Below are 25256 nucleotides of genomic sequence, written 5' to 3'. Positions count from 1 at the left end.
TCCTTGTCCTCCTAACGCACGTAGCTGATGCTCTATGATTATTTTGTCAATAAAAGCGGCCAGGATCTTGCTCTCAGCAGCATCCTGCCTTGTGCAGCCTGCTCCACGTGTCTTTGTCAGTGTGGTGTTGCCTGACACAATAGAGGACCTTCTCTCCCTCTCACATCACCTTCTTTGATCTAATGAAGGCCATTGTAATCACTAAGTAACCTTACCTAAAGCTGTACAAGTCATTATCACTGTGTTCCACTTGTGGTGACTCCAACACAGGAACACTCCCTACCACATCGTAATAAGAGTAGCTAAAAAGTAGATTTCTTGAAGACTTTGTGACTCCTAAAAATTTAAGTTCACTGATCTTGCTTTTTAAGTTGCATGATTCTTAGAAAGATCGCAGGCAGTCTAAGTAATGTTAGTAGTGCAGTTGAAGCATATGAAGGAATTTAGTGACTTGGACTAGGTTTGAGGGTTTTTCATAATTAGATGTCTTAAATTATGCTATTGGTGACTTACTAGTTAACAAAGCTGCCTGACTAGTATCTAGTCTGGTGTTACATAACCTTTGCATAGTTAATATTTCTTTTTTTTTTTTAAAGATTTATTTATTTATGCATACAAGAACTGGGGTACAGGCCAGAGGTGCAGGGGGGGAGCAGAACAGGTGGATTGACCGAAACACACTGCTGAGGGGAGTAGTGGGCGAGACAGGAGAGGTCTGCTGCGCCATGTGGGCCACCTCTCTGGCGGGTATCAATTTTGTGCTGCAGTGGCTTCGGATTGCTTCATAGCGCTGCGACTTAACCCTTTGTGCCACCAGGGAGGCCCCAAATATTTCTTGACATAAATGAATAAATGATCTGATGAGTTGAAAACTCAATGGTTGTGAGATCTTTATCTAAAAGGCTTCAGTGTAGAAAATGCAGGTGCAACCATGCGAAGTTGGAACATACATTGTCAGTAACTAATCTCTGCAGGCACCTAGAGACAAGATGCAGTTATCTATATGGGGAGAAAGCTGCTTTAGTCTTGAAATTCTAATGAGTAGATGCATATTTGGGGAACTCTGGGGGACTTTTTCAGTATGAGGAAGAACAAAGATCATAGAATTTAACTCACTGCAGAGAAATTCCCTGTGCTTTTGGTGAGGTACTGATTGCTGTTGGCGCTTTGTGTTTCTTTATGCTTACTTGTATTTTATGGCCTTTGCTGATGCTCAGGGAGGGAGTGCTGATGTCTTCCCGATGGCCATCTTACTAAAGGGGGAAAAAAGGTGTGGATTGGTTCCCCCCACCCCAAAGATTTATTTATTTATACAAGCACTGGGTACAGTTAGAAGCGCAGGAGGGTGAGAGAATTCACCAGAGCCAGAGCGGGGAGTAGAGCAGGCAGAAGGACCGAAGTACACTGCTGAGGGGAGCAGCGGGCGGGCGGCAGGAGAGGTCTGTGGGCCATGTGGGACCCTCACCCACGGCAGGAGATCGAACCGGCGCTGCAGAGGCTGCGGGCAGCTTCACAACCCAGCGCTCAACCGCTGAGCCACCAGGGAGGCCCTGGATTGGTTTTTAATCTCTGCATTCAAATTAGAGGGGGGTCTAAGAGTATGAAGTCTGGGGGCCCTGGCTGCTTTGCATCTCTCCGCAGCCCGACCAGGAGCAGTGAAGGACATGGCGTAGTACTTGCTCTACGGGGGTGACGGGGGTGTGCTTGCTCGAGGGAGGGCACCTGATGATGTCCATTGGACATTTTTCATTGTCACAAGTGTGGGAGGGGGAAGGATTTTTGGCATTTGGTGGATCGAGGCTCGGGGTGCTACTAAACATGAAACGGCGCACAGCAAAGAATTATTGGGCCCAAAACGTTAAGTGTGCTGAGGTAGAGGAAGCCTGGGGTAAGGGATCGAGGGCCAACATTTATCCTCTTGTATCAGTGAGCTGAAGGTTTTGCTTTGATAGAACTTTAATTCCTAATTTTGGGATCCAGATGGGAATTTTCAGTAAGATAGTTGGGACCATAATAGAATTTTTGCCAAAGCCCTGATAGACGGGACTGTCTTGGGTGGCAGCTAGTGGCTGCCATTCCTGTTATAGCCTCTGTTGGGGCCACTTTCCCTCCTGTAAGACCAGAGGAACTGGATCCCCTCTCTCAAGTTACCCACTCTAGATTAGAAGTTACAGTTTAGGAGTTAGAAGTTACAACTTCTAAGTGAAAAGTATCCAAATTTTTGTCAGCTGGAACTGACAAAGGCCTGACAAATGAAGGCTGCAACACTACATGTAACTTAGTAAGAGAGCTGGCTGTTCCGGTTTAAAAACAAAAATAGACAGCAAGCCTAACTTTTAGTTTTTCTATAGCTCATCATAGCGTTAGTCACATTTTACTTTCTCTTATAGCTCTTAGACATTTCATGAGCATAGGCGATTTTGTGCTTAAGCTTTTAATTTCTTTAAACTGTGGTGGAGAAGAGAAATTGAAGTTATTGTTACTTTTTCTATTGCTAATTCTTTATGAGACTGGAGCTGAATCATCTGACCCTCTCAGTTTACCTCAATATATCCTGCCGTAAAATGATACTGAGCTGCATCTCTTGGAAGCTTGACTGAGCATTCAGAGAAATGGAACTATGTGATCTTTGATTGAAAGGCAGGTAGAATGAACAATCCTTATTTTAGAGGAATAGGATCTGTGCCATATAGAAACAGCTTAGGTTTCCTTACAGTTTCACATACAGGCATTTAGATTAGATTTTAAGTTCAAGTGTTAGCAGGTCCTTAGAGGTCTCCAAATGCCTGTGGATCAAATAGAGGTGAGTTGGCTCTGGTGATCTTAAACCAGGCCCACTTTTCATGTATGTTAAGTAGACTGTCCAGTCTCTTCCCAGGTTAGTTTTGTTTTACATAAAGATGTGTTAAGATAGCTGGCCCCTCTTGTTTTCAACAGGTTTCATAGGAAACTTCTCAGAGAAGGTATCCTATATTCTCCCCCTTGCCATTCACTCTGACATGCAAATTTGAATAGACCTTAAACATGGAGAATGTTCTTCCAGTACAGGCTTCAGTATGTTTACTTTTCTTCCTTATTCTGAATTTGTTTTCTGGAAAGTAAGAAAAAACCCCCATGGTTACGTGCCCTTTTCTGCCTTTTTCTGGATTAACCTGCAGGTATTCTATAATGATGTTGACCTTCTCGCCAGGTGAATCACAAGCCCATCAGACCTAGTGCCCTCTTATTATAATTTTTTGAAGTATTCCTTTTAATGAAATGATTTTTATAGGTAATACAACTTTCCTGTATATGCAGCTTTTTTAAAATTTATTTTTATTTTTAAAGATTTATTTTATTTATACAAGAGCCGAGGTACAGTCCAGATGCATGGGAGGGTGAGAGGACTCACCAGAGACAGAGCGGGGAACAGAACAGGCAGACTGACTGAAATGCACTGCTGAGGGGGGCAGCGGGCAAGACAGGAGAGGTCTGCTCGCCATATGGGTTGCTCCACGGCCGGTGAGGTTTGAACCAGCACTGCAGAGGTTGCAGACAGCTTCATAGCGCTGCACTCAACTGCCCGTGCCACCAGGGAGGCCCCTACAGCTTTTTTAAAAAATGATTCTCTATAAAATAAAGAAGTAAAAATAAAATAATCCATGATAAAATTATATACATTCAATCTCTAAAGAATTGGTTGCCCATAATAGGAAGATACTGGTAGATATTGGGGCCAAATGTCAACAAAACATCTACCGAAGTGGACTGTTAGAAATGAATTTGCAACCTCAATACCATGAGAGGCAACCACCAGAATGGTGCACAATACTTGGTGAAGGTTAAAATAAAGTACAGTTGTCTTTGCCTTTTTCCAGTAATTGCTTTTTGGGACACTTAGTGTACATTAAAATTATTCAAAAAGACTTGGTATTTATATGTAGAATGGAGTTATGTCCTCAGCTTGATAATTACAATATAAAGATTTTTTTTCAAAATCTGGAGGGGCCTCCCTGGTCGCACAAACAGTTAACGTCAGCACTGTGAAGCTATCTGTAGCTACTGCAGCACGTGTTCCATCCCTGGCCAGGGAAGTGACCCACATGGCGCAGCAGACCTGTCCTGTCTCCCGGCAGCTCCCCTCAGCAGTGTATTTCAGTCAGTCTGCCTGTTCTGCTCCTCACTCTGTCTCTGGTGAATCCTCTTACTCCGCACCTCTGGCCTGTACCCCAGTTCTTGTATGCACAAATAAATCTTTAAAAAAAATAAATAGCTATCCACATGCAGTTTGAGAATAGAGACATTTCTTTGTGCTGGCTTTCTTTTTTTAAAAAAAAGATTTTTTTTTTAATTTTCAATGAAATGCCATTATTTTACATCCTTGCTAATTTTTGGACAGTTTAGGATTTCTCCTCTAGTCACGTGGCTCCCCTATCACCGAAGCACCCACAGTCCTCCACCGGAGCCCACTGTGCTCACCTCCCCCTTCTTCCACCTCTTCTCTCATGGCTGCCTCAGGTCTGTGATCAGCTTTCCAGGGTTGTTTTAAAGTTGGTCTTTGTCTGACCCTTTGTTTGGTTTCTCTATATTCCACCTCTAAGTGAAACCATCTGGTATTTATCTTTCTCCTCGGACTTATTTCACACACCATAATCCCTTCCAGCTCCATCCAAGTTGTCACAGATGGCATGCGTTTGTCTTGATCGCTGAGTGGTGTTCCATTGTGTGTACAGACCCCATCTTCTTGTTCCACTTATCTGTTTTTGGACATTTAGGTTGTTTCCATATCTTGGCAATTGTAAATAATGCTGCAGTAAACACAGGAGTGCAGATTTCCTTTTGAATTAGTGTTTTTGTGTCCTTTGGATAGATACCTAGGAGTGGAATTGCAGGTCATATGGCAGATCTATTTTTAGTCTTTTGAGAAACCTCCACGTTTCTTTCCATAGAGGCTGGACCAGTCTGCATTCCCATCAGCAGTGTAAAGGGTTCCTTTTTCTCTTTCTTGTGCTTTCCTGGCTCTGCCCATTAAATGTCTGTGACATTTCTTAATTATTGTGACAACCAAAAATCACTTCCATGGTTGTCCAGAATGTCCCTTCAGTGAGCAAGTTGTCCTCCTTGAGAGAGCCATGTTATCATTTACTTTCTCTTGCTTGCTGTTCAGTACTTAAGGGTAGTACTTTTCACATATTGCAAGATTGTTTTTGTCCTTTATGCTTGATTTAATTGTCCTTTAGGCAATTCCTCTGATATGCCTTTAAATTTCTCATTTACTCACCACTCTTATTATTGCTACTTCCTTTTTCACTAGTGATTAGAACAGTGCCTGGTATTGATTCAGTATTTGTTGCATGAAGGAATTGTAATTGAAAGCTATTTTCTTGCCAGTTTCTGATTTTTATACATGTTGAATATCATGGTAGTACTACTAGTGTTCATAAAATCACCTTAAAACAAAGCACCAACCTGCAGATTAATGAGTAAACAGTTGGCTCAGAGCAGTGGACTGATGAACCACTTGTCATTAGTAAGTGACACGTGGAGTTGAGCCTCGTTTTGAGTATGGCTTTGTTTCTGCCTATGTGTGTTGTAAAGCAGGAGGCTTCCCCTAGTTACCTGCCCTCCAGGCGGACATCTGATTGGCTTTTTTTTTTTTAATAGAGGCATGTTTTATTTTTTGTTTGTTTGTTTGTTTTGTTTATACAAGCACTGGGTATCAGAAGCGCGGAGGGTGAGAGAATTCACCAGAGCCAGAGCGGGGAGCAGAGCAGGCAGACCGACGAAGTACACTGCTGAGGGGAGCAGCGGGTGGCAGGAGAGGTCTGAGCACCATGTGGGACCCTCAGGTGGCCGGGAGCAGCCGGGGATCAAACCGGCGCTGCAGAGGCTGCGGGCAGCTTCGCAACCCAGCACTCAACCGCTGAGCCACCCGGGAGGCCCCTAAAGCAGAGTTGTCTTAATAATCATTTGCAGCTGAAATTGTCAAATGGAAATTAGCTGCTTATAGATTTTCGATAAATTAGGTGATTGTGTGAGGCGCTTTATTGTCAGACAAGCTTACTAGGTTGTTGGTTCCTTGATTTTAATTTATGGTGCTAGATATTACATCCTGGTCTGCATTATAGTCTCTGTTGGTTGTTTAGAGGCCTTAGTGCTAACTAGTTAAGACAGGTTGAAAGTAGTAATAACAAGTGAGAATTTCTTTAAATTTTTTCAACCATGTACTAATTACTAACATTACTGGCTTATTATTCTATGTCAAGTGTATATGCCTTGAAGGAAATTTGCTTTAATATCATACTAACATTAAATTTTAAGATAGATCAGTATAAATGCGCAGAGATGGCGGGCACCTGGAGTGGGGTGTGGGCATGCGTAAGTGGATACACCTGGGCTGAGAGACTGAGCTTATAAGGGCGGCGTCACGGAGACGCCAGCAGGAGTAGAAGCAGAACCGCGAGAGAACACCGGAGAGCCCAGAAAGAGTGAGGACTTGCTGGGGGCTGGGAGGCCTGCCAGCCTCCCGGCGGCCCTCCCCCCCCAACCCCCCCCCAACCTCCCCCCCCCCCCCCCCCCCGCACCCCTGCCTGCTGTGTACCTCGTAAATTCCAATAAAAGCCTGAAAAGCCACTGCGGGCTCCAGGACTCACTCCTTCACTTGTCTGCTCGGGTCATAGAAAAGCTGCACTGTACGCATTCCTGCCCTTACACAGACTTCTCAAGGTTTTTAAGCTTAGCGATAGAACATAGGTCTGTCTCATCTTATAGCTCTAGTGCTGTAAAAGGTACCAGAAGTCTACCTGTTGTTTTTTTTAAAGATTTATTTATTTATGCATACAAGAGCTGGGGTATAGGCTAGAGGTGTGGGGGTGGGGGGTGAGAGGATTCAGGAGAGTCAGAATGGGAGCAGAAGAACAGGCGGACTTGACTGAAACACACTGCTGAGGGGAGCAGCAGGCAAGACAGGAGAGGTCTGCTGGCTGCGCCCTTTGGGTCAGCTCCTAGGTTGGGGATCGAACTCATGCTGCAGTGACTGCTGATAGCTTCACAGTGCTGAGACTTAATCCCTTGCACCATCAGGGACATGCCAAGTCTACCTGTTTCTATTTCCGAGTATTTTCTTTAAGGAGACACACAGATATTCTGTATTTGTAAAGTATAGCACTTTGATTTGTTTGATAGTAACATTAAAATAATAGGTACTAGATCATGCAGTAATAACAGCAGTTCATTTGCTTTTGTTCAATCACTATTGGTGCTTATTCTATTCCAAGAGCTGTTTTAGTCCTTGAGCTAGTACCTTTTGGGGAAGGGAAGAGATCAAATGTATTGGGAAAAATGAGTAGTGGAATTAGGATTTAAATACTTCCCCTACTTTTGATTTTGTGTTTGAACATCCCCCGCTGCTCCCCGGCCACCGGAGGAGGGTCCCCCATGGCGCACAGACCTCTCCTGCCACCCGCTGCTCCCCTCAGCAGTGTACTTCGGTCCTTCTGCCTGCTCTGCTCCCCGCTCTGGCTCTGGTGAATTCTCTCACCTTCCCGCGCTTCTGACTGTACCCAGTGCTTGTGTAAATAAATAAATAAAATCTTTAAAAAAAAAAATAAAATAGTGTAATTATTTTAAGATTAGAGCAAATGCCTCTTTGCCCACTTTAGGGCTGAGATATGTTTACAAATGGTAGGAAAGGCCTTTCAGAATAAGCAAACTGACTGCTAATTATAGAACTAATTATTAACTCTTATAAATGTTACTAGCTCTTTCTGTAGTTGATTTTATTTGTTTTAATTATTACATATAAATAGTGTTATAGAACTGTAGGGAAAAAAGCTTAACCTTTAAACAAATTATTGAACCTTCTGTAAAAGGAGGCATTTGTGTTTATTCCAATCTATAGTGACTTGAGCTCCTGGATATTTTTGGATCTTGAATTTTGTTCTGTTTGACATACAGTGAAATTAATCTTACTGGTTTGACATACAGTGAAAGATTGTTTGACTTGCAGTGAAATTAATCTTACTGGTATTTAAATTTTACCTTTGAAGTGAAGAATCTACTTAGTAAATTACAAGCTATATTGTCTCATATTAAAATAATGAACAATCTTAAAAATGTTAGGATTAAGGACATTATAATGCAAAGCAGTGCCAAGATTCTGTTAAGTCAAACAAAACTATTCATTCGTAATGCTGATAACGTTGACTGAATAACTGGAAAGCTTTTTTCTTGAGGTCTTGGGATTCAGTGACAGGTAAATTTGACTTGGGATAATTTCTTTTCAGGACTACTTTATTCCTTCTGAAAGTTCTATTCAGTTAACTCATTTTGTAATGGTCAGTGACTGCTTTTATCAGCCAGTTTGTATGTGATCTTGCTGACCTGGAGGTCCTTGCTGTGAGGTGAATTAAGTCATACTTAGGTTCTATTAGCTCATTGATGGAAAGCCACTACTAGAGTTTCAAATATTATTAGTATTTTGATGAGAAGGTGTACCTCAGAGGGCCTGGATGGCTCTGTGGGCACAAGACAAGGAGCACGGTGCTAAATTACTTTATTTAAAAGTTATTAAAGTTCTGATTTTTGGTGTTAAGTTGACACTTAGATTTTTTTTTTTGAGTATAGAGCTTAAAATATATTTGACGAGTGAATGATGTTGTCAGTTTATGTAAGAATAGAGTCTGTCAGTCTACACTGATCCTGTCAGTGTAAGAAGTACATTTGTCCTCCAAACTGTGGTGGAACACATCAGAGTTAAACATGACTTTTTGGATCTTTTGCCATGTTATATGTATACTGCTGTGTTGTTTCCCTTCTTGCTACCATTGGTGTGGGCATGTAAACAACTCTATAACTAAATCTTTTCTGGCTAGATGGTGTTATATTCACTTAACTTTTTCTCTGATGATTCTTATAGTCAGTCTGGTTTTTCCTTAGAAAATTTGGCTTCTTGTCCATCCGATCAAGCTTATATCAAGTAACGCTTTGTCTTATGACCTGATATTCTGCCTTGTCACAGAATGAGCTAAAGAAGGTTGGTTGATTGTATGCACTGTTCGGCGTTCTCGATAATGTCAGAACTCAGCCATGGCCTAGATGAAGGAACAAAACGCTGAGGCTGTGGATGTTGCTGTTCTTAGGGAGTGAGACCGTAAGTCAGGCCAGATTTACTGGCCTGGAATGGAATCAGCTTTTCAGGCAGTATTTGAGTTGTGTAGGTGTGTGTGAGCCTAAAACTGTGACCTGATTTTTTTTTTTTTTTTTTTTGTAAACTGGTTTTCTTTCTGACTAATCACTAGGATAGTAATTCCTTAAGATTTCTTGACATCAGAGAACTAATTTCAGAATGTTCAAACTGTAACTTTTCATTTTAAATGAGTAGTTGGTGACATGAATGGGCCAAGACAACCTCCTTGCTTTCCTGAAAGAGTTAGGGGAGACAGGTAAAGAGAACAGCATTTGTCTTCTAATTTTGCAGATGGTAAAACAGGTCTTCACAAAGATCTTGAAAGTTATGATGGAACTGGGAACAGAACCTCAGAAATTCTATTGTCTTTATTTTGGGGTTCACTTGATGCTTTTTGAAAAGACATAATCATAGGGGATTATGGGAAAAGTTTCTTAAAGCAATATCTTTGACCTAAAGATGTGAGTTGGCATGAAATTCAGGGTGTGGCAGGTTCTGATCTAGGAGCTGTGATGTATTTCAAACAGCCTGTGTTCCTAATCCTCCTAACTAGGAGTTTCTGACCAGCTTTGTCATGTAATATACAAAAAGAATGTGAACAGGAGACTGTGACTAATTTAATGCAGTGATCTTAGACTTTGGCTCTTAGATGAGACAGAAATAGGCTCATTCTTTTTCAGACAAAATTAAAAAAAAAAGACACTTTGACATTGATAGTGAAGATATAGAAATAAAAGCTGTGGAAATGGGAAATAAATAGTAAGCCTATATCCTGCATTTCCTACGTTGAATAAAGGTGGATACAAATTTGTATAAAAGCTCAATGGTATATAAATTTCACATTATGGCACTTACTATAAATCAATCCTGGCTTGACTGTCCTGCCAACGCATCATATTTTGTGATAAATGATCCCTTGAAATATAAAAAGGAAAAGAAAAGAGTGCATTAATCTCACCCTTTGCCTTTCTTTCCTGTATTCCAAGTGTTTTGTGTTTTCTTGTGCTAAGTGGCTAGGCCTCAGGGCTATGCTAAGCTAGGGTGCTGTTCCTGATTCAGACTATTAATGGTAAAAGAGATTTCTTTGAGTGTTTTTAGGTGAAACAGGTGGTGGCACAGCTGAAGCAGTTCACTCAGGTGTACCTGCTGTGGCGCATCTTCACCGTTGTTGTGTGCAATCACCATTCAGATCCTGGGGAGAAAGCAGCTTAGTTTGGTGGAAACTACTGGGTTCCTGTTTATAATGATTCAATGTTAGTAACTTGGGTTTGTTATGCTTCTCTTTTACAATGGGATGATAGCAGTGACTTAAAGAATTTTTAATAGACTGGCTGTGGGACTATAGTCTTGGGGGGGTTGGTTTGAAAACTTGACATATTAATATTTAAGCAGAAGAGAGATTTCCATAGTGCCAGATATATAACAGGCCTCTAGTTCATTATTGTTTGTCCATCCCCACCCCCCACGCCAGTATAAATCCCTTATGCTTAAAATTCAAAACTCTACTAAGGCCAAGGTCTGGGTGTGGTTGGAGTGTGGAGGCAGAGAAGAGCGTGTTTGGTTTCTGTTTCACCCCTTTATAAATTTTCCTTAATTCATAAAATTTCCCCCAAATTGATTATCTTTGAAAAAATAGGTAAAATTAAAATGTAAACAGCTCATTTTTACATTTTAGAAATAATCTATGTGTTAAAGAAGTAAGGGGAAGGGCACTTAAATTTATTAAACACCTATGATGTGCTTGTCACTGTGCTAGTCCTCTTAACCATTCTGTAAAAGTGAATATTGTTATTTCTGTTTTACAGATAAGTTGTTTGTGGTAGGTTTGATTTTCCGAAGATGGCCCCAACAAGAGAGATAAACACTTAAAATCCAATTTGTTTGTGATCGCAGTGTAGAGCATGGCTACACTGTGATGGTAACTAAGAAAATATAGCCAAGTAATTGTATTATATTCTATCAGGAGAAAGAATGTTTCAGAAGAGAGCGTGGGATTATGGTCACAGTGAAAGAAGAGATACAAACTGTGCTCCTCCTGGTGCTTCCTGGAGGAGCCAGATGTCAGGTCCTTGAGTTGGAGAATTTGGTTTATGTTCACGTGGGGATGGGTCTAGTAGGCTATCTGTGTGATGATGTGAGCTGTATATCATTGTGGTCTTTCTTAGATTCTCTGCTTATTGAGCAAGTGATTATAATCTGGGATAACTATATTTATCAGATGTCTGCTAGTTAGGTAGTTAAGAATTTTGCAGCATCTCAAGTCTTGACAATAAAACATCAGTGAAGCAAGCATTTCCATTTGACAGACGAGGAAATTGAATTCCAGAAAGGAAATGTGACTTCCCTAAGGTCTTGCATCTAATAAGTGGAAATCTGAGGAATTAATTCAGGTCTCTGGTTCAAAACTTATATTTTCTAGGTAGATTTGCTATTGAGAAAGACTGGGCTGAGTAGTGAAAGTTAGAGTGTCACTTGGTGACTCCTTTTAATTGTAATTAAGTAAGTTGGCATTCTGGGACACACACACACACACAATTTGGTTTTATGTGAATCTTCCCTTTTGAGACAGGACTTCTCTTGGTCTGCCAAATTAGGTCTTTGGACTTGCAAACTGAAGATTTCTTTTCTGGGTTGTATGCTCTTCAGGGTACTTCTCCCCCTGTAAGGGAGAAGAGGCTGCTGAATTTTCCAGGGCCTCTTTTGGTCTTGTCACAGATCTCACAATCTTCAGCAAATAATAGTTCCTGTCCCATTCTCTAAAAAGTTATTTTCAATCAATGCGGTATGATAAAAAGAATATGGAATTTCACATTCAAGAAAGACTGATTTCAAGACTTTTACATCTGATGGATGTAAAATTATTCTGATTTTCTATCAGTGACTAACAAATCATCCAAAATTTAGTGGCCTAAGCCAATAGCTTATTATTTCTTGTGTTTTTGCTGATTTCCACATTCAGCTGCTTAGTTCTTGCTTTCCAGATAGTGTCTGGAAAGGAACCATCGGAAGGAAGCCTCTACGGGGCTTGACCTCCAGGATGGTTTCCCCCGTCTGTGTCTGAGTGCCCTCCATGTGGCCTTTCTGTCCTGACACTTGTCAGATTCAGGAAGCATAAACTGCCAGGCAGTTAAGGGCCTTGCCTGGAACTGGCTCAGTTATCTGTCAGTGAAAGGAGTCACAGGATCTGCCTTCCAGAGTCTAAGGCGGTGGAGTAGAAGGTCACATTGCAGAAGAGCATGTGGGTTGTGAAACTTTGTTGGGGCCATCTTTGGAAAATCAAACCTACCACAAACAACTTATCTGTAAAACAGAAATAACAATATTCACTTTTACAGAATGGTTAAGAGGACTAGCACAGTGACAAGCACATCATAGGTGTTTAATAAATTTAAGTGCCCTTCCCCTTACTTCTTTAACACATAGATTATTTCTAATCTTCTGCTTTTACTTTGGGTCTCAGTTTGTTCAGTATGTGGTTTGGTTAACATTTTCCAATGTGACATCTCAGATTGATGTAAGTAAAAACCAAAACTGTTTATCATGAAAATTTTCAAATGTATCAAAAGTAGAGAGAATAAGAAATCCAAATGTACTTGGCTTTAATAATTACCAACCCATAACCAGACTAATTTCATCTCTACCCTCACTCAACATCTTGCCCCTGGATTAGTTCGAAGCAATGATGTAGTTTTTGAGTCTTTTGGAGTTAAAGGGTGCACCCTTGGCGTCGTTGGGCATCAAAGCAGTGACTAGGGTGACTCGAGGGGAGAAGTGCTGGTAGCGAGTGGTGTGCTGTCAGGCCTTATAAAAGAGCACCTAGAGACTGGAACTGTAACAGAATATTATTTTGAATATTATTTTGGGGTTTGCAGGCTTCCAAGAAAATGGAAATGAGATGGTTTTATGAGACCAGACATTTGTTCTGGGATCAGACTGTTGAAGTATGAAAGGAACAAGTGCATTTTTTCCTTTGATAACTAGAAAATGGCACACTTGTGAGTTCTAAAAACTTCTCTTGTATTTCCTGTAATCTTGATTGATGGAGAGATATTCCACAGCAGACAGGTTTGTTTATTTTATAATTAGCTGCTTTTGTCAAGAATAATTCACTAGAATGTTTGGAAAGAATTTGGGTTCTCTCCCCTGTAAGCAAAATAGAATTAATAGAAAGGTTTGGGGGTTGCAAATGGAAGGAGTACCAAGTGACCGGGAGGAAGCAGGGGATGCGTCTGCATTTCGGTTTCTCCCTCTGAAACGTCTTATTCTTGTGAAGGCGCCACTGAGGCTAAGCCTGATTCCGAGAGCCATGCCTGGGATCCTGAAGAGAGGAATTGCATATTTCTCTTCTCTAAATAAGTGTGATTCTTGCTTCAGTGTCTTCTTTGTCTTCCCAATTGTGATGCCTACCTTTTGAAATCGATTTCTCTCCTCCATAACTTCAAACAGCATTTTGGAAGATCAGTTTCAAGGTAGATGACCCTTTAACTCCAGGACTTTCACCCCTGCTGGACTTTAGCTCTCTACTCCCAAAGCCATATCTTGGATCTTGTGATCAGCCAGAACAAACATTCTACCTCTGAGGTCTCAGGCGCCACTCCCCACGATCAGGCTGCAACTGAAGTTTCTGGCTCTTTTCATACTTTCCTTCCCCTCTGCCCATTTGCTGACTATAGCAGATTCATCTGGTGTCACTCCACCTTGTTCAATTACTCAGTAAATATTTGTTGAATACTTGTCTTTCTTAGGCACAAAGCAGTAAATAGAATTGATATGGACCCTGCCGTTTGCAACAAAGCTTACTCAGTGAAGATATTTAAAAAAAACTTTCAACATAGAACCACAAATTCTGATAAGTGTTACACGGGATCAGGAGAGTGCTGTAGAAGGAAATAATAAGAAAGTGACAAAAGGAGGTTTTTCTAACCTGGCTAGAGACCTAAAAGATTGGCAGTGTCTTGCCATGTGAGAAAGTTAGGGGGATACAGTGTTAGTTACAGGAGTATTATGTGTGGAAGCTTAGAGTCTGGGATGAGCTTGAAAGCAGGCCCTTGTGGCTGGGATGCCCTGAGGGAGGGAAAGGGCAGGCTGTCGGGAGTGTGGCAAGGCGAACAGAGACCTGTGGAATCTGGGCCTGTAAGATGTGTTTAAGACTTTGATTTTATTCTAAGTATTTTGGGGAATATTGAAAAGATTTTAAATCGGGAAATGGCAGGGTCTGTTTTATGTTGTTTTTTTTTTTTTAAAAGTTGTCCTGACTTCAATAATGCAGGACGACACTTAGAGGGAAGATGGTCACGTCTAGAGCCAGTGCTGACATGGATGGCGATGGAGCAAAGAATAGATTCGAGAAATGTGCCAGAATTTTAGTATATGTGCTGCCGAAGCGAGCACGAAATGTGCCAGAATTTGATGTTTGGATGTGGAAGAAAATAGAGAGGTGTCAGGAGTAACTCAGGTTTCCACTATGAGCAAACAGGTATGTCCCCTCTTGAGGGGGTGTGTGCTCCTTAGGAGGAAAGAGAGCACCGAGAGGGAACGGACGTGAAGAGAACTGGAAGAGGAGTTTAGAAGCGTGGCCTGGGTGGGAGCTGTTGCAATGAAGGAGACGCAGAGGGAAGAAAGCAGAAGGCCCAGCACTGTGATTGTGATGAATTAGATTTTTTAGTTGGTTCTTTTTTTTCTTTTTAACCACAGACATTAGAATTAATTTGAAGTTAGCTTGCTAGAAACAATCTCCATTCAGCTCAACTGTCTTCGTGGGAGAGAAAGTGATGGGGTTCCTGTGGCTCAGGGGAGGTGGCGGTAGGGTAAAAGGAAGGAGTCAGGGATTTATATGGTCTCCAGATGATTTTATTTCTGGAGTAGTTCACAGTATGGTAAGTATCGCTCATCCTTCATTCATTTAGTTTAGGAAAAAAGATCGAGAAGGTAAAGATCAGGTAATCCTAAATTTACCTGATTGTGGTCATCATACCACACTCCTCTTCAATCTCCATGCAGACTATATTCTGTGGTGATGATCCTTAACCCATAATTTCCTTTTTCATTACGCAAACACACTCATATTTTAGGTCTGCATTTTAGACAAAGCCTTTCCTCATTCCCTCAGGCAAACTTGGGATTTGTTTATTTATGTCCCCAAAATATATTTATTATAGCAATTACTTAAAATTTTACTGTTTCTTAGATTGACTGTCTCCTCACCAAACTAGTCTTGGGAGAAGGAGATTTTTCCTTGACAGATGTCTTTTTTTTTTTTCCTTTGTGTCTCTTTTAGAAGAAAGCATTTGAATATTTGTGTTACCATTCTGTGTTTGAGTAGACAAATACAACTTAAATCTTTTTTTGATAAACAAAATCTAGACAGTACAGATTTAGAAAGTATAGGGAACAAGGAAATAATTGAAAGTGTTCCTCATATCTATTGTAATAGATAGTTAAAAATAATACCTTTCAAAGCTATGATAAGGCTGTCTCTCAATTGTAGTCTTATCAGCCCCAAAGCTTGATATTTTTTATCTAAGAGGAAGCGCATTTACCTTAATACAATTGTTTTGTTTATTTGAATCAATATTTCTATAGAATACCTGAGAATATTGTTTTATTTGGAACCATTGCTAATCAAAAAATAGGTTAGAAATATTATAAAACTTCACGGTAAATTACTAGTCTGCAAATTGACTTACACTGTGTGATTCAGTTTATTTCTTCTCGGTGTGGTCAAAAAAATAGTTTCTGTACCCTTTAGTACTATGGTCTTTTGTTCCTCTGATATATCTAGTAGCGCTTCCCCACTATCTTTAGAGAGAAAAGTAGATCGTGGATTCGTCCCTGTTTGAAAAAAATCAAAGCAAATTAAAATGAAAAGAATCTTTAACATTCTCCTATTTGATTCTTGTTGGGGTCACGTGTGAATCTGCCCTGCAAACGTGGGAGTCCTTATTTGCCAGAGTGTAGTGGGACGCCGTGCGGGGAGTCAGCAAGCACGCACGGTGTCCGCTTGTGTGCTGCATGTGTTCTGAAACTGCATGCTTAACTTCCTCATGGCTTTTTTCCCTTCTTTTCTTTTATAGGAATATATTTGTCCCAGATGTGAATCAGGCTTCATTGAAGAAGTGACGGATGATTCCAGGTATCGTGCAAGCGTGTGAATAAATCAGGCATTTCATTATCAGAGTCCTTTTCTCTTAGCATCGATGGAGTAGATAGAAAGGAATTTATTCCTGAGAGAAAGATTGCGAGAGAGTGAAAAAGAGAATGAACGAGGGAAGTGAAAAGTGGCAGGTGGGAGGGGCAGAAAAGTGGGGCTTTTGGACAGTGGCGCGGTCGTGGCTGTGAGGAGATTGTTGCTTCTGATTGTGTGTGGCAATTCCCGAGAACCTGTGTTTCCTAAGAATCTGGTAAATTTTCATTTATTTTCTGAGACTTGGGAATTTTCTTAGATTATTGGTTGGTTTTTAGTGACTCCTCTGCTCCCTGAAGATAAATTTCTGTTATACCTAAAAAAGTAAAGTCTGTTCTAGTCAAAGAAGTCAAAGAAACTAGGTTAGTACTCTACTTTGGGGAAGCCTCAGGACCCCCGTCCTTATCAGGATTATTGCTGTCAAACTTATGCCATTTGCCTCTAATGTTAATACTTGGGTTTGTAATGCTTGAAATAGGCACTCATTCGTCTTAGTAAGGTATAAAACCTATAAAAAAGGGAACTGTTTCTAGAAATGAAAGTATTATAGATTACTTTTTCGCTAATATGAATAAAACTATAATAGATAAAAGAAGATTAGCGTTGATAGGATGGTGTTTTTTGGCCAAACAATGATGGCCTGTTTGTTCTTTTGTGGCTCTCTGGGTAAAGTTGGTTGGGTGATTGAAGTACTGTCTGTAAACTGAAGCTTTTATTCTTGGAGTGACTTTGGGGATTTTGATGACAGTAATTCCTTTACTGTTGCTGTTGGCAGAATCTAAAGTTGAAGGTCCTTCCACAACCAAGAAAAACTACACATTTTACAGTATGTACTGTTAGTTTAACTTTATTAAGGACTGGTGAGTATATGTGTACATGAGCTGGAGCTTCTAGGGCAGTTAGATGGCATGGGATCTAGTTTGGTCCAAACACTTAAATGTTGATCTAATAATCTTTGTTTGAAATAACCCAGTACCGGCTCTAAGCCTGTAAATTAGCATGACATCCAAATTAGCAGTTTTGTGTGGATGACCTACTAACTTGGAATAGCTTTTATTTGTGCTATAATAATTGCATCAAATACTTATTTCAGGCATGTATGCATGTATTTAATAAAAGGTATATTGGTTGTTGGGGGGGCAATAAGTAGACTTATTTTTTTCTAAGTTTCTGAATAGTAATCCTGATTTCTTTAGGCCTGTGTACAAAGTATGATTATAAGTGAGGTAGTGATTAATCGCAGGGTGAGTCTTTTCTAGCAGGGAACTGTGTACTCTGTGGATCCTGCTCTCACTTGACTTGACAGTTCTTTTACCTTGTGCCTTTGCAGCTCAAAGATTGTCCTGTACAGGTGCTATTGGTGGAAAATACTCAAATGCAAAGATAATGTGTTTTTTTTTTTTTTAAAGATTTATTTATTTATGCATACAAGAGCTGGGGTGCAGGCCAGAGATGTGGTGGGTGAGAGGATTCTCCAGAGACAGAGTGGGGAGCAGAACAGGCAGATGTACTGAAATACACTGCTGAGGGGAGCAGTGGGTGAGACAGGAGAGGTCTGCTGCACCATGTGGGTCACTTCCCTGGCCAGGGATCGAACTCATGCTGCAGTGGCTGTGGATAGTTTCATAGTGCTGCATCTTAACCCCTTGCGCCACCAGGAAGGCCCCAAAGATAATGTCTTTGGAAGAAATCTTTTCTTAGAATCAGTGTCTTAGAGGCAGCACTTCTATAAAGTTCATAAACATTTCCTGATTTGAATTCTTAGCAATTAACAGTGGTAAGTAGGGGATAGTAAAAATTAATGAGAGGAAGTCCTTGCATGTAAATGCTTGATAATGTGCCCCATTTTGCTACCTGATATGCATGGAGAGGGGCACTTTGTAAGTTTTCTTAAGCTTTTTTATATTTCTTAGAATAATGTGGTGATTTTTATTTTCGCTTGTCTGTAGTTAGCCTTACCACTCTTAAAATACAAAGGAATTTTAAGGAAAGGAAATGCTAAGGGAATTTCAAGGGGAACAAACCCCAAAAGATAGATTGCCAAGGATGTCCGGATATGAGGAGCCATGCAGTAAAGGCAGGGTCGAGCCCTGAAAGCCTGTGGAGGTTTGAGCAATGAAGTGGGGATGCAACCACGCTACCTTTTTGTGTGTTTGTTTAAATAGTGTGTTAACATAGGTATATTGGTACTTCTGGACTTGCTCTACATTTGAAGTGTTTTTAACAAAAGTGTTTTTAACTTCTGAGACAATCAATATAGGTGTTCTTCATTTCTCATATGAGAATAAGGCTTGAGAATGATTCCATAAAGAATGGCCTTGGTTTTGCTTGCTCAGTTGTGGCTTCAGACTAACCACTGTGTTACCTCAGTGAGCTCAGCACAGTGCCTGGGTTAGTGTTGCAGTTCTGAAAATGAAAGCTACTTGTCGTTGTTTGTAGACTGGATATCATTGGTGTGAATGTTTGCGTACATGTTTGTGTGCTTGTATATGTCTCATAAAGTGTTCCGGCAGTTCTTGAGATTCTTTCCATCCCCCCAAAATATTTCCTCTCTTTATAAATTTCATGGGGACAGTGGGATCTAATAATTGTCCTTGCTCTTTGGGAATAGGTATATATTGTTTATAGTTGTGATATTAATTCAACAACCTTTATTTTTGATTTATCAATATAGGCTATAGCATTGCGGGGCTTTTAGAGGTGATAAGTGCTCTGTATGGCGGATGACACATACTTTACGTATATTTGTGGAATTATTAAAATAGTCTTTGCCCTCTGAAGTTATGTTTATGAGAGCAGGGAAAGGAGTGATGAGATGGGTGAGACAAATCCTAGACATTACAGTAGGTAGAATCCAAAATCAAGAACGCGGCGGGGCATGACCTAGTCTTCGTTTCATTCGTGAGTTCAGAAAAAAGCTTAATAGAGGAGATAGCATTTGAGGTCAAGGATGGTAGGATAGTCAAAGAATAGGTAGGATAAACTATCCGAAGAAAAAATATTTATTGAGCCCTTTTATAATGTGCTTAATCTAGTACCAGACTCTTTTCAGTACTCATTTAGTCTTCCCCGAGAAATGTTAACCAGTTAGTCTTAGAAGCTGTCTTCATCTGTTTTTTTAATGAGGCATTTATCTTGGGGATTTTGTTTGTTACAGTCTCTGTAAGAATAACAGTTTTTCTTCTTTTGCTAGGTCAAATTTGACTTGGTTGCTGGCTTATGGGTCCTCCTTCCTTCCCTGCGGTGGTCCCTCGGCCCCATTTTTCACTTGATTTATTCTTGATTTTGTAGTTTGTTATATGACTTTTTCATAGATTAATCCCCATGCCAGTTCTTCAACATTTGCTTTGGAGGTGTCATGTTGGGATGAGTTATTTTTCCATATTGGGCTTTGCTCTCACTGTGCCATTCTATATTTAGCTTCTGGGAGGAAAGCTAGTTCCTGGGAATAGAATCACTACTCATTCCTATTTCTCTTCAGTTTTTTAGGTGGTGGAGGCACTCGGATAGACAGTAGCACATCAACACATTTTGCAGAGGTAAGTTTTCCTCTGGCTGTAGGGATTCTTCAGGTAGTGGATGGGTGTTAAAGATTATGACAGATTTTTACTGCCCGGTGCAGCAAGACATCAGAATGTATAAGAAGAACCTGGGCAAGCGTAGCCCTTAGAAAGATTTGTGTGTTATACCTGGGGGCCGTGGCTTGTTTTGGTGAAACCTTGGTTGGGAGAGAGTGAGAACCTCAAGCCGTGCGCCTTTAAACCTGGTGATGTTTTCAGCTTCTCTGTTGTGTTTATTATGTCTGAATAAAAAGCTTGTGTTGTTTTTGAAAAGTGGCGTGATGGTCAAGGGAAGAGCAGACCAGGATGAGTTGTTAGAAGAGTTAAAATGAGGCACAGTCTTCATCTGGATGCAACCTTATACCACTGGTTTTTAGAGATTACCTCTACCAAGCCTGGTAGTTTGGTATAATTGGAACCAGGGGCCCACGTTAAGGATAAGAAATTTACTTGCCTTCCAGATCTCAAGATAGGACCTATAATTAATGTCCAGTTGCTTGTGTAATGGCAGCATCCATATATTTTGGGAGAAAATGTTAATGTCTTAACTATGATTTCGAAATAAGATACTAGTTGAGTCCTTAAAAATTGTTTTCTATTAAATTTGGATTAATTTTCTTTTTTCACTTTCTGCATTGACTTAAAATATCGTTTAGTTTATCTGAAATAACATTTTGACCATTTTAAATGAATGATTCAGTGGCATAACTCTTTGTTTTTAATTATTTAGAGACTATACCCATCTATAAGGGATAAATTAGCCAGCCTACAAAAAACACTGGTTTGCATTTTATACAACTTGCTTGGTTTTAGAAAGCTTACAGATGAGTTAAATCCCATAGTCAAAATTTCTTTGTGTTTCAGGATTATATTAGTGCAAGTGCCTAGAGAGCTAGCGGATTTTTCTTGGCATTCATTTGTGTGTAAATTAAAGCTGTTTTAGCAATATATTTGAAGAATGGTGTTCAGTAAGAAGCCCATAAAACTCTAGGCCTCTTTTATCCTTTGAAAATTATCTTAAGAACTGTAGGCCCCTAGATACTGTGTTGTTAGTTTGTAGTCAGGAAAACTTGATGAAATGTTTGGGTAATAAATCTTTTTAATTAAGGATATTTTCTTTTACATAAGGTCTGTGGTACTTCTTAATAACCAGTATTAAGTTTTTGGGTAAATTCTGAACTACCTTGGCTCATGGGTTTATTAAAGTGAGATTCAAATAGATCATGTCTTTGAACTTCCATTTTTATTTTCTCATTTTAATGGATTGAAAACATTATTTAAAATTTATTCTGCTTGCTATGCCTGGAAGCGCTTCTGATTTTAGTATGTTTTTTTTCTCCTGTGTGTGCTATTCCTGATAACACAGCTTGGCACTTGCCGATTAGCATATGAAGAAGAAACATCATCTGATTTCCCTTAAGTGTTCTCTTAGGAAATAGAAATAACGTTGACCTGTCAGTTTTATAGATATGACTCAACAGAAGGAGATGCATTAAGAAGAAAAATAAACATATGTAGTCAGTTTCCTACTTTAGTAATGCTAAACCCCACGCTGCTGGGCTGGGCAGTCCTTAGGTGATAAAGCAATTTTGCTGAGTCATAGCCTGTGACTTCATGTTCATTAGGGCTATAAAGGGCATGAGTATGCCCATTTTCCTTCCTTATAATCCCCTTTCTCCATGTCTGAATATTTCCGTGTTTGTTTTTTTTTTTAATGAACTTTACATTTAAAAAAATAGAAAAAACATCTGACTATAGCATTTCAAAAGTTGCCAGGGATTTTTAAAAATCAGTAAGTATATGTTGAATTATATATTGAGTGCTTTTATGCACAGCCCTCTGGCAGAAGGAGGGGCAAGAAACTTGTGTACAAGAAACTTTAGTTGGGAAACAAGTGGCAACCCATGAAGCAGGAAAGCAAGGAAGAGTATGCAGAGAATAGACTGAACGCGGGGAGTGTCACAAACACAGTGGAAGGGAGAGCTTGGACGGACTCTTTGTGTCTTTGGGAAAACAAGTCTGTAGGAAGAAAGGTCGTGGGGCGTAGTGAGTGATGTATGCTTTATTGTAGTGATTCTGAAGACTTCAAGTGCTGAAACCTTGAAGGGCAGGTGGACTGTAGATAGGCAAAGAGGTGGGAAAAAACTCTCTTAAGACAGTGGTCCTAGGCTATAATGTTGTACATCCACGTCCCTGGAGGAAAAATTAGAAAATTATGTTGTTATTTTTCTTTTTCACGTTTTAGTTGCTAACTTCGGTAGAGACATGCTCAGTTTTGCTCTGTTTTTCTTCAGCCAGAGCTGCTTGTGCAATGAAGAGGTTACAGGAGTCCCCGCTTACACACAGTTGCAGTCACCTTTTGCCAACCATGGTCCAAAAACACTATGTACAATAAGATATTTTAAGAGTGACAGAGACCACAGTCACATAACTTACAGTGTAGTATAGTGTTATAATTGTTCTATATTTAGTTTCTGTTAGCCTCTTACTGTGTCTAATTATAAGTGAAATTTTGTCATGGGTATGTGTCCATATAGGAAAAAACAGTATATGGTTCAGTATGCACTATCCGTCATTTCAGGCATTCACCGGGGGTCTGTATCCCCCTTGGATGAAGAGGGGACCACTGTGTTTTCTATAATTACCATCTACTAATAGCTGAATTCTTAAAATTCAAATATATTAGATATATCAAGAGGCTTGGTCTAAGCAAAATTTCTAACAAAATCAATATTGATTTTTCTTTTTAAACAAGGATCTGGGGTGTGGAAGTAGAGCAGATGAGGATGGGGTGAGGGTGGGAGGAGAGTTGCTGGTTATTTGAGAACCGTGTGTGAGGAATGTGTGCGGGCTAGTGGAGAGTGAATCAAATATGTTAGCGGCTAGTCCGGAGCGAGTGCGTTGCCATACCGATGTCCCTGGTGACTTGGGGACTTGAGTCTGCGACTACCTGAGGGTTTCACTGATTACTTGACAGCTTCTGACCGTGACCCTGGTGCCAGTAAGTCATCTGATCTGAGAGTCTCAGCTTACCTGAGTGGATCACTTCAGTGTAAGAGGGGCTGTGGCTGCCACCTCAGATTAGCAGGAAATAGGTGGCTTTCTGAAAACAAGCACAAAATTAAAAACAAAACTCCAGGGTATGCACAAGAGGACAGGGTGTTCTGAGACAACTGACTTGTATCTGTTTTAATGAAGTTTGGTGCATATGCCACATTTCTTCTTTAAGATTCATTTATTTTAAACCCCAAAACCAGTAGAAGAAAAGAAATAATAAAAACCAAAGCAGAAATAAATGAAATTGAAACTAAAAAAACAATCCAAAAGATCAATGAAACCAAGAGCTGGTTCTTTGAAAAAATCAATAAAATAGACAAACCCCTAGCCAGGCTCACAAAGGAAAAAAGGGAGAAAGCACAAATAAACAGGATCATCAATGAAAGAGGAGAAATCACAACGGACACAGCAGAAATCAAAAGAATAATCAGTAACTACTATGAACAGTTATATGGAAACAAGTTTAACAATCTAGAGGAGATGGACAAATTCCTACAACTTTACAATCACCCAAAGCTAGATAAAGAAGAAATAGAACACCTAAACAGACCAATTACAATTAGCGAAATTGAAATGGTAATCAAAAACCTCCCCAAAAACAAAAGCCCAGGACCTGATGGATTTACAAATGAATTCTACCAAACATTCAGAGACGAATTAGTGCCTATCCTTCACAAACTCTTCCAAAAAATTGAGAAGGAAGGGACAATACCAAACACGTTCTATGAAGCCAACATTACACTAATACCAAAACCGAACAAGGACAACACAAAAAAGGAAAACTACAGGCCAATCTCCCTAATGAACACTGATGCAAAAATCCTCAATAAAATTTTAGCCATCAGAATCCAACAATGTATCCATAAGATAATTCACCACGACCAAGTTGGATTCATTCCAGGGGCACAAGGATGGTTTAACATCCGAAAATCAATCAACGTTATCCAACACATCAACAAAAAGAAATATAAAAACCATATGATAATATCAATAGAAGCTGAGAAAGCTTTCGACAAAGTGCAACACCCATTCATGATAAAAGCCCTTGAAATTCTTGGGATACAAGGAACATACCTCAACATCATAAAGGCCATCTATGACAAGCCAACAGCCAGTATCATTCTCAATGGTGAAAAGCTGAAAGCAATTCCATTAAGATCTGGAACAAGACAAGGATGTCCACTCTCACCACTGCTTTTCAATATAATACTGGAAGTCCTAGCCAGGGCAATAAGACAAGAGAAAGACATCCAAGGAATCCAAATAGGAAAAGAAGAAGTCAAACTATCACTATTTGCAGACGATATGATATTATACATAGAGAACCCCAAAAACTCCACAGAAAAGCTAATTCAACTCATCAATCAGTTCAGTAAAGTGGCAGGATACAAAATCAACACGCAAAAGTCAGTAGCCTTCCTATACACAAACAATAAATCTGAAGAAGAAGAAATCAAAAAAACCATCCCTTTTGTTATTGAAACAAAAAAAATCAAATATTTGGGAATAAATCTAACAAAAGAGGTAAAGGACCTATACAAAGAAAACTATAAAACACTGTTAAAAGAAATAGAAGAAGACACAAAGAAATGGAGAGACATCCCCTGCTCGTGGATTGGAAGAATAAAAATTATTAAAATGGCCATCCTTCCAAAAGCAATATACAGATTCAATGCTATTCCAATCAAAATTTCAATGTCATTCTTCAAAGAAATAGAACAATTATTGATGAAATTCATATGGAATCACAAAAAACCCCGAATATCCAAAGCTCTCCTGAAAAAAAAAGAAGGGAATGGAGGCATTACACTCCCAGACTTCAAACTATACTACAAAGCCATAATCATCAAAACTGCATGGTATTGGAACAAGAACAGACATACAGACCAATGGAATCGAATAGAAAATCCAGAAATAAACCCACAGATTTATGGTCAACTAATCTTTGACAAAGGAGCAAAGACTATGCATTGGAGCAAAGAAAGTTTGTTCAATAAATGGTGCTGGGAAAACTGGGTCGCTACATGCAAAAGAATGAAGCTTGACCACTACCTCACACCATACACAAAAATCAACTCAAAATGGATTAAAGAACTAGACATAAGACCTGAAACCATAAAATATATAGAAGGAAATATAGGCGAAACACTACGTGATTTGCACATCAAAGACATCTTTACAAACACATCACCCAAAGCAGTGATAGTGAAGGCAAAGATAAACAGCTGGGACTACATCAAATTAAAGAGCTTCTGCACAGCAAAAGAGACAATAACAAAAACAAAGAGAA

At 39.8% G+C, this 25256-nt stretch overlaps 1 protein-coding gene across 1 annotated transcript in view; it reads left to right on the top strand.

The window, feature by feature from the left end:
• The window catches only part of RNF115 (ring finger protein 115), a gene marked incomplete at both ends in the record, with an annotated part of 48280 nt that overhangs the window by 5554 nt on the left and 17470 nt on the right, over positions 1-25256 (top strand). The window contains 2 exons of the mRNA XM_084243374.1: positions 16240-16298; positions 19831-19888. Coding sequence (XP_084099500.1) covers positions 16240-16298; positions 19831-19888 — 117 coding nt within the window. The remainder of the gene's footprint in view (positions 1-16239; positions 16299-19830; positions 19889-25256) is intronic.

This window comes from Talpa europaea, assembly GCF_964194135.1.
Source record: "Talpa europaea genome assembly, chromosome: 9".
NCBI lineage: Eukaryota > Metazoa > Chordata > Mammalia > Eulipotyphla > Talpidae > Talpa > Talpa europaea.
This window is presented reverse-complemented; position numbering and strand designations above follow the sequence as displayed.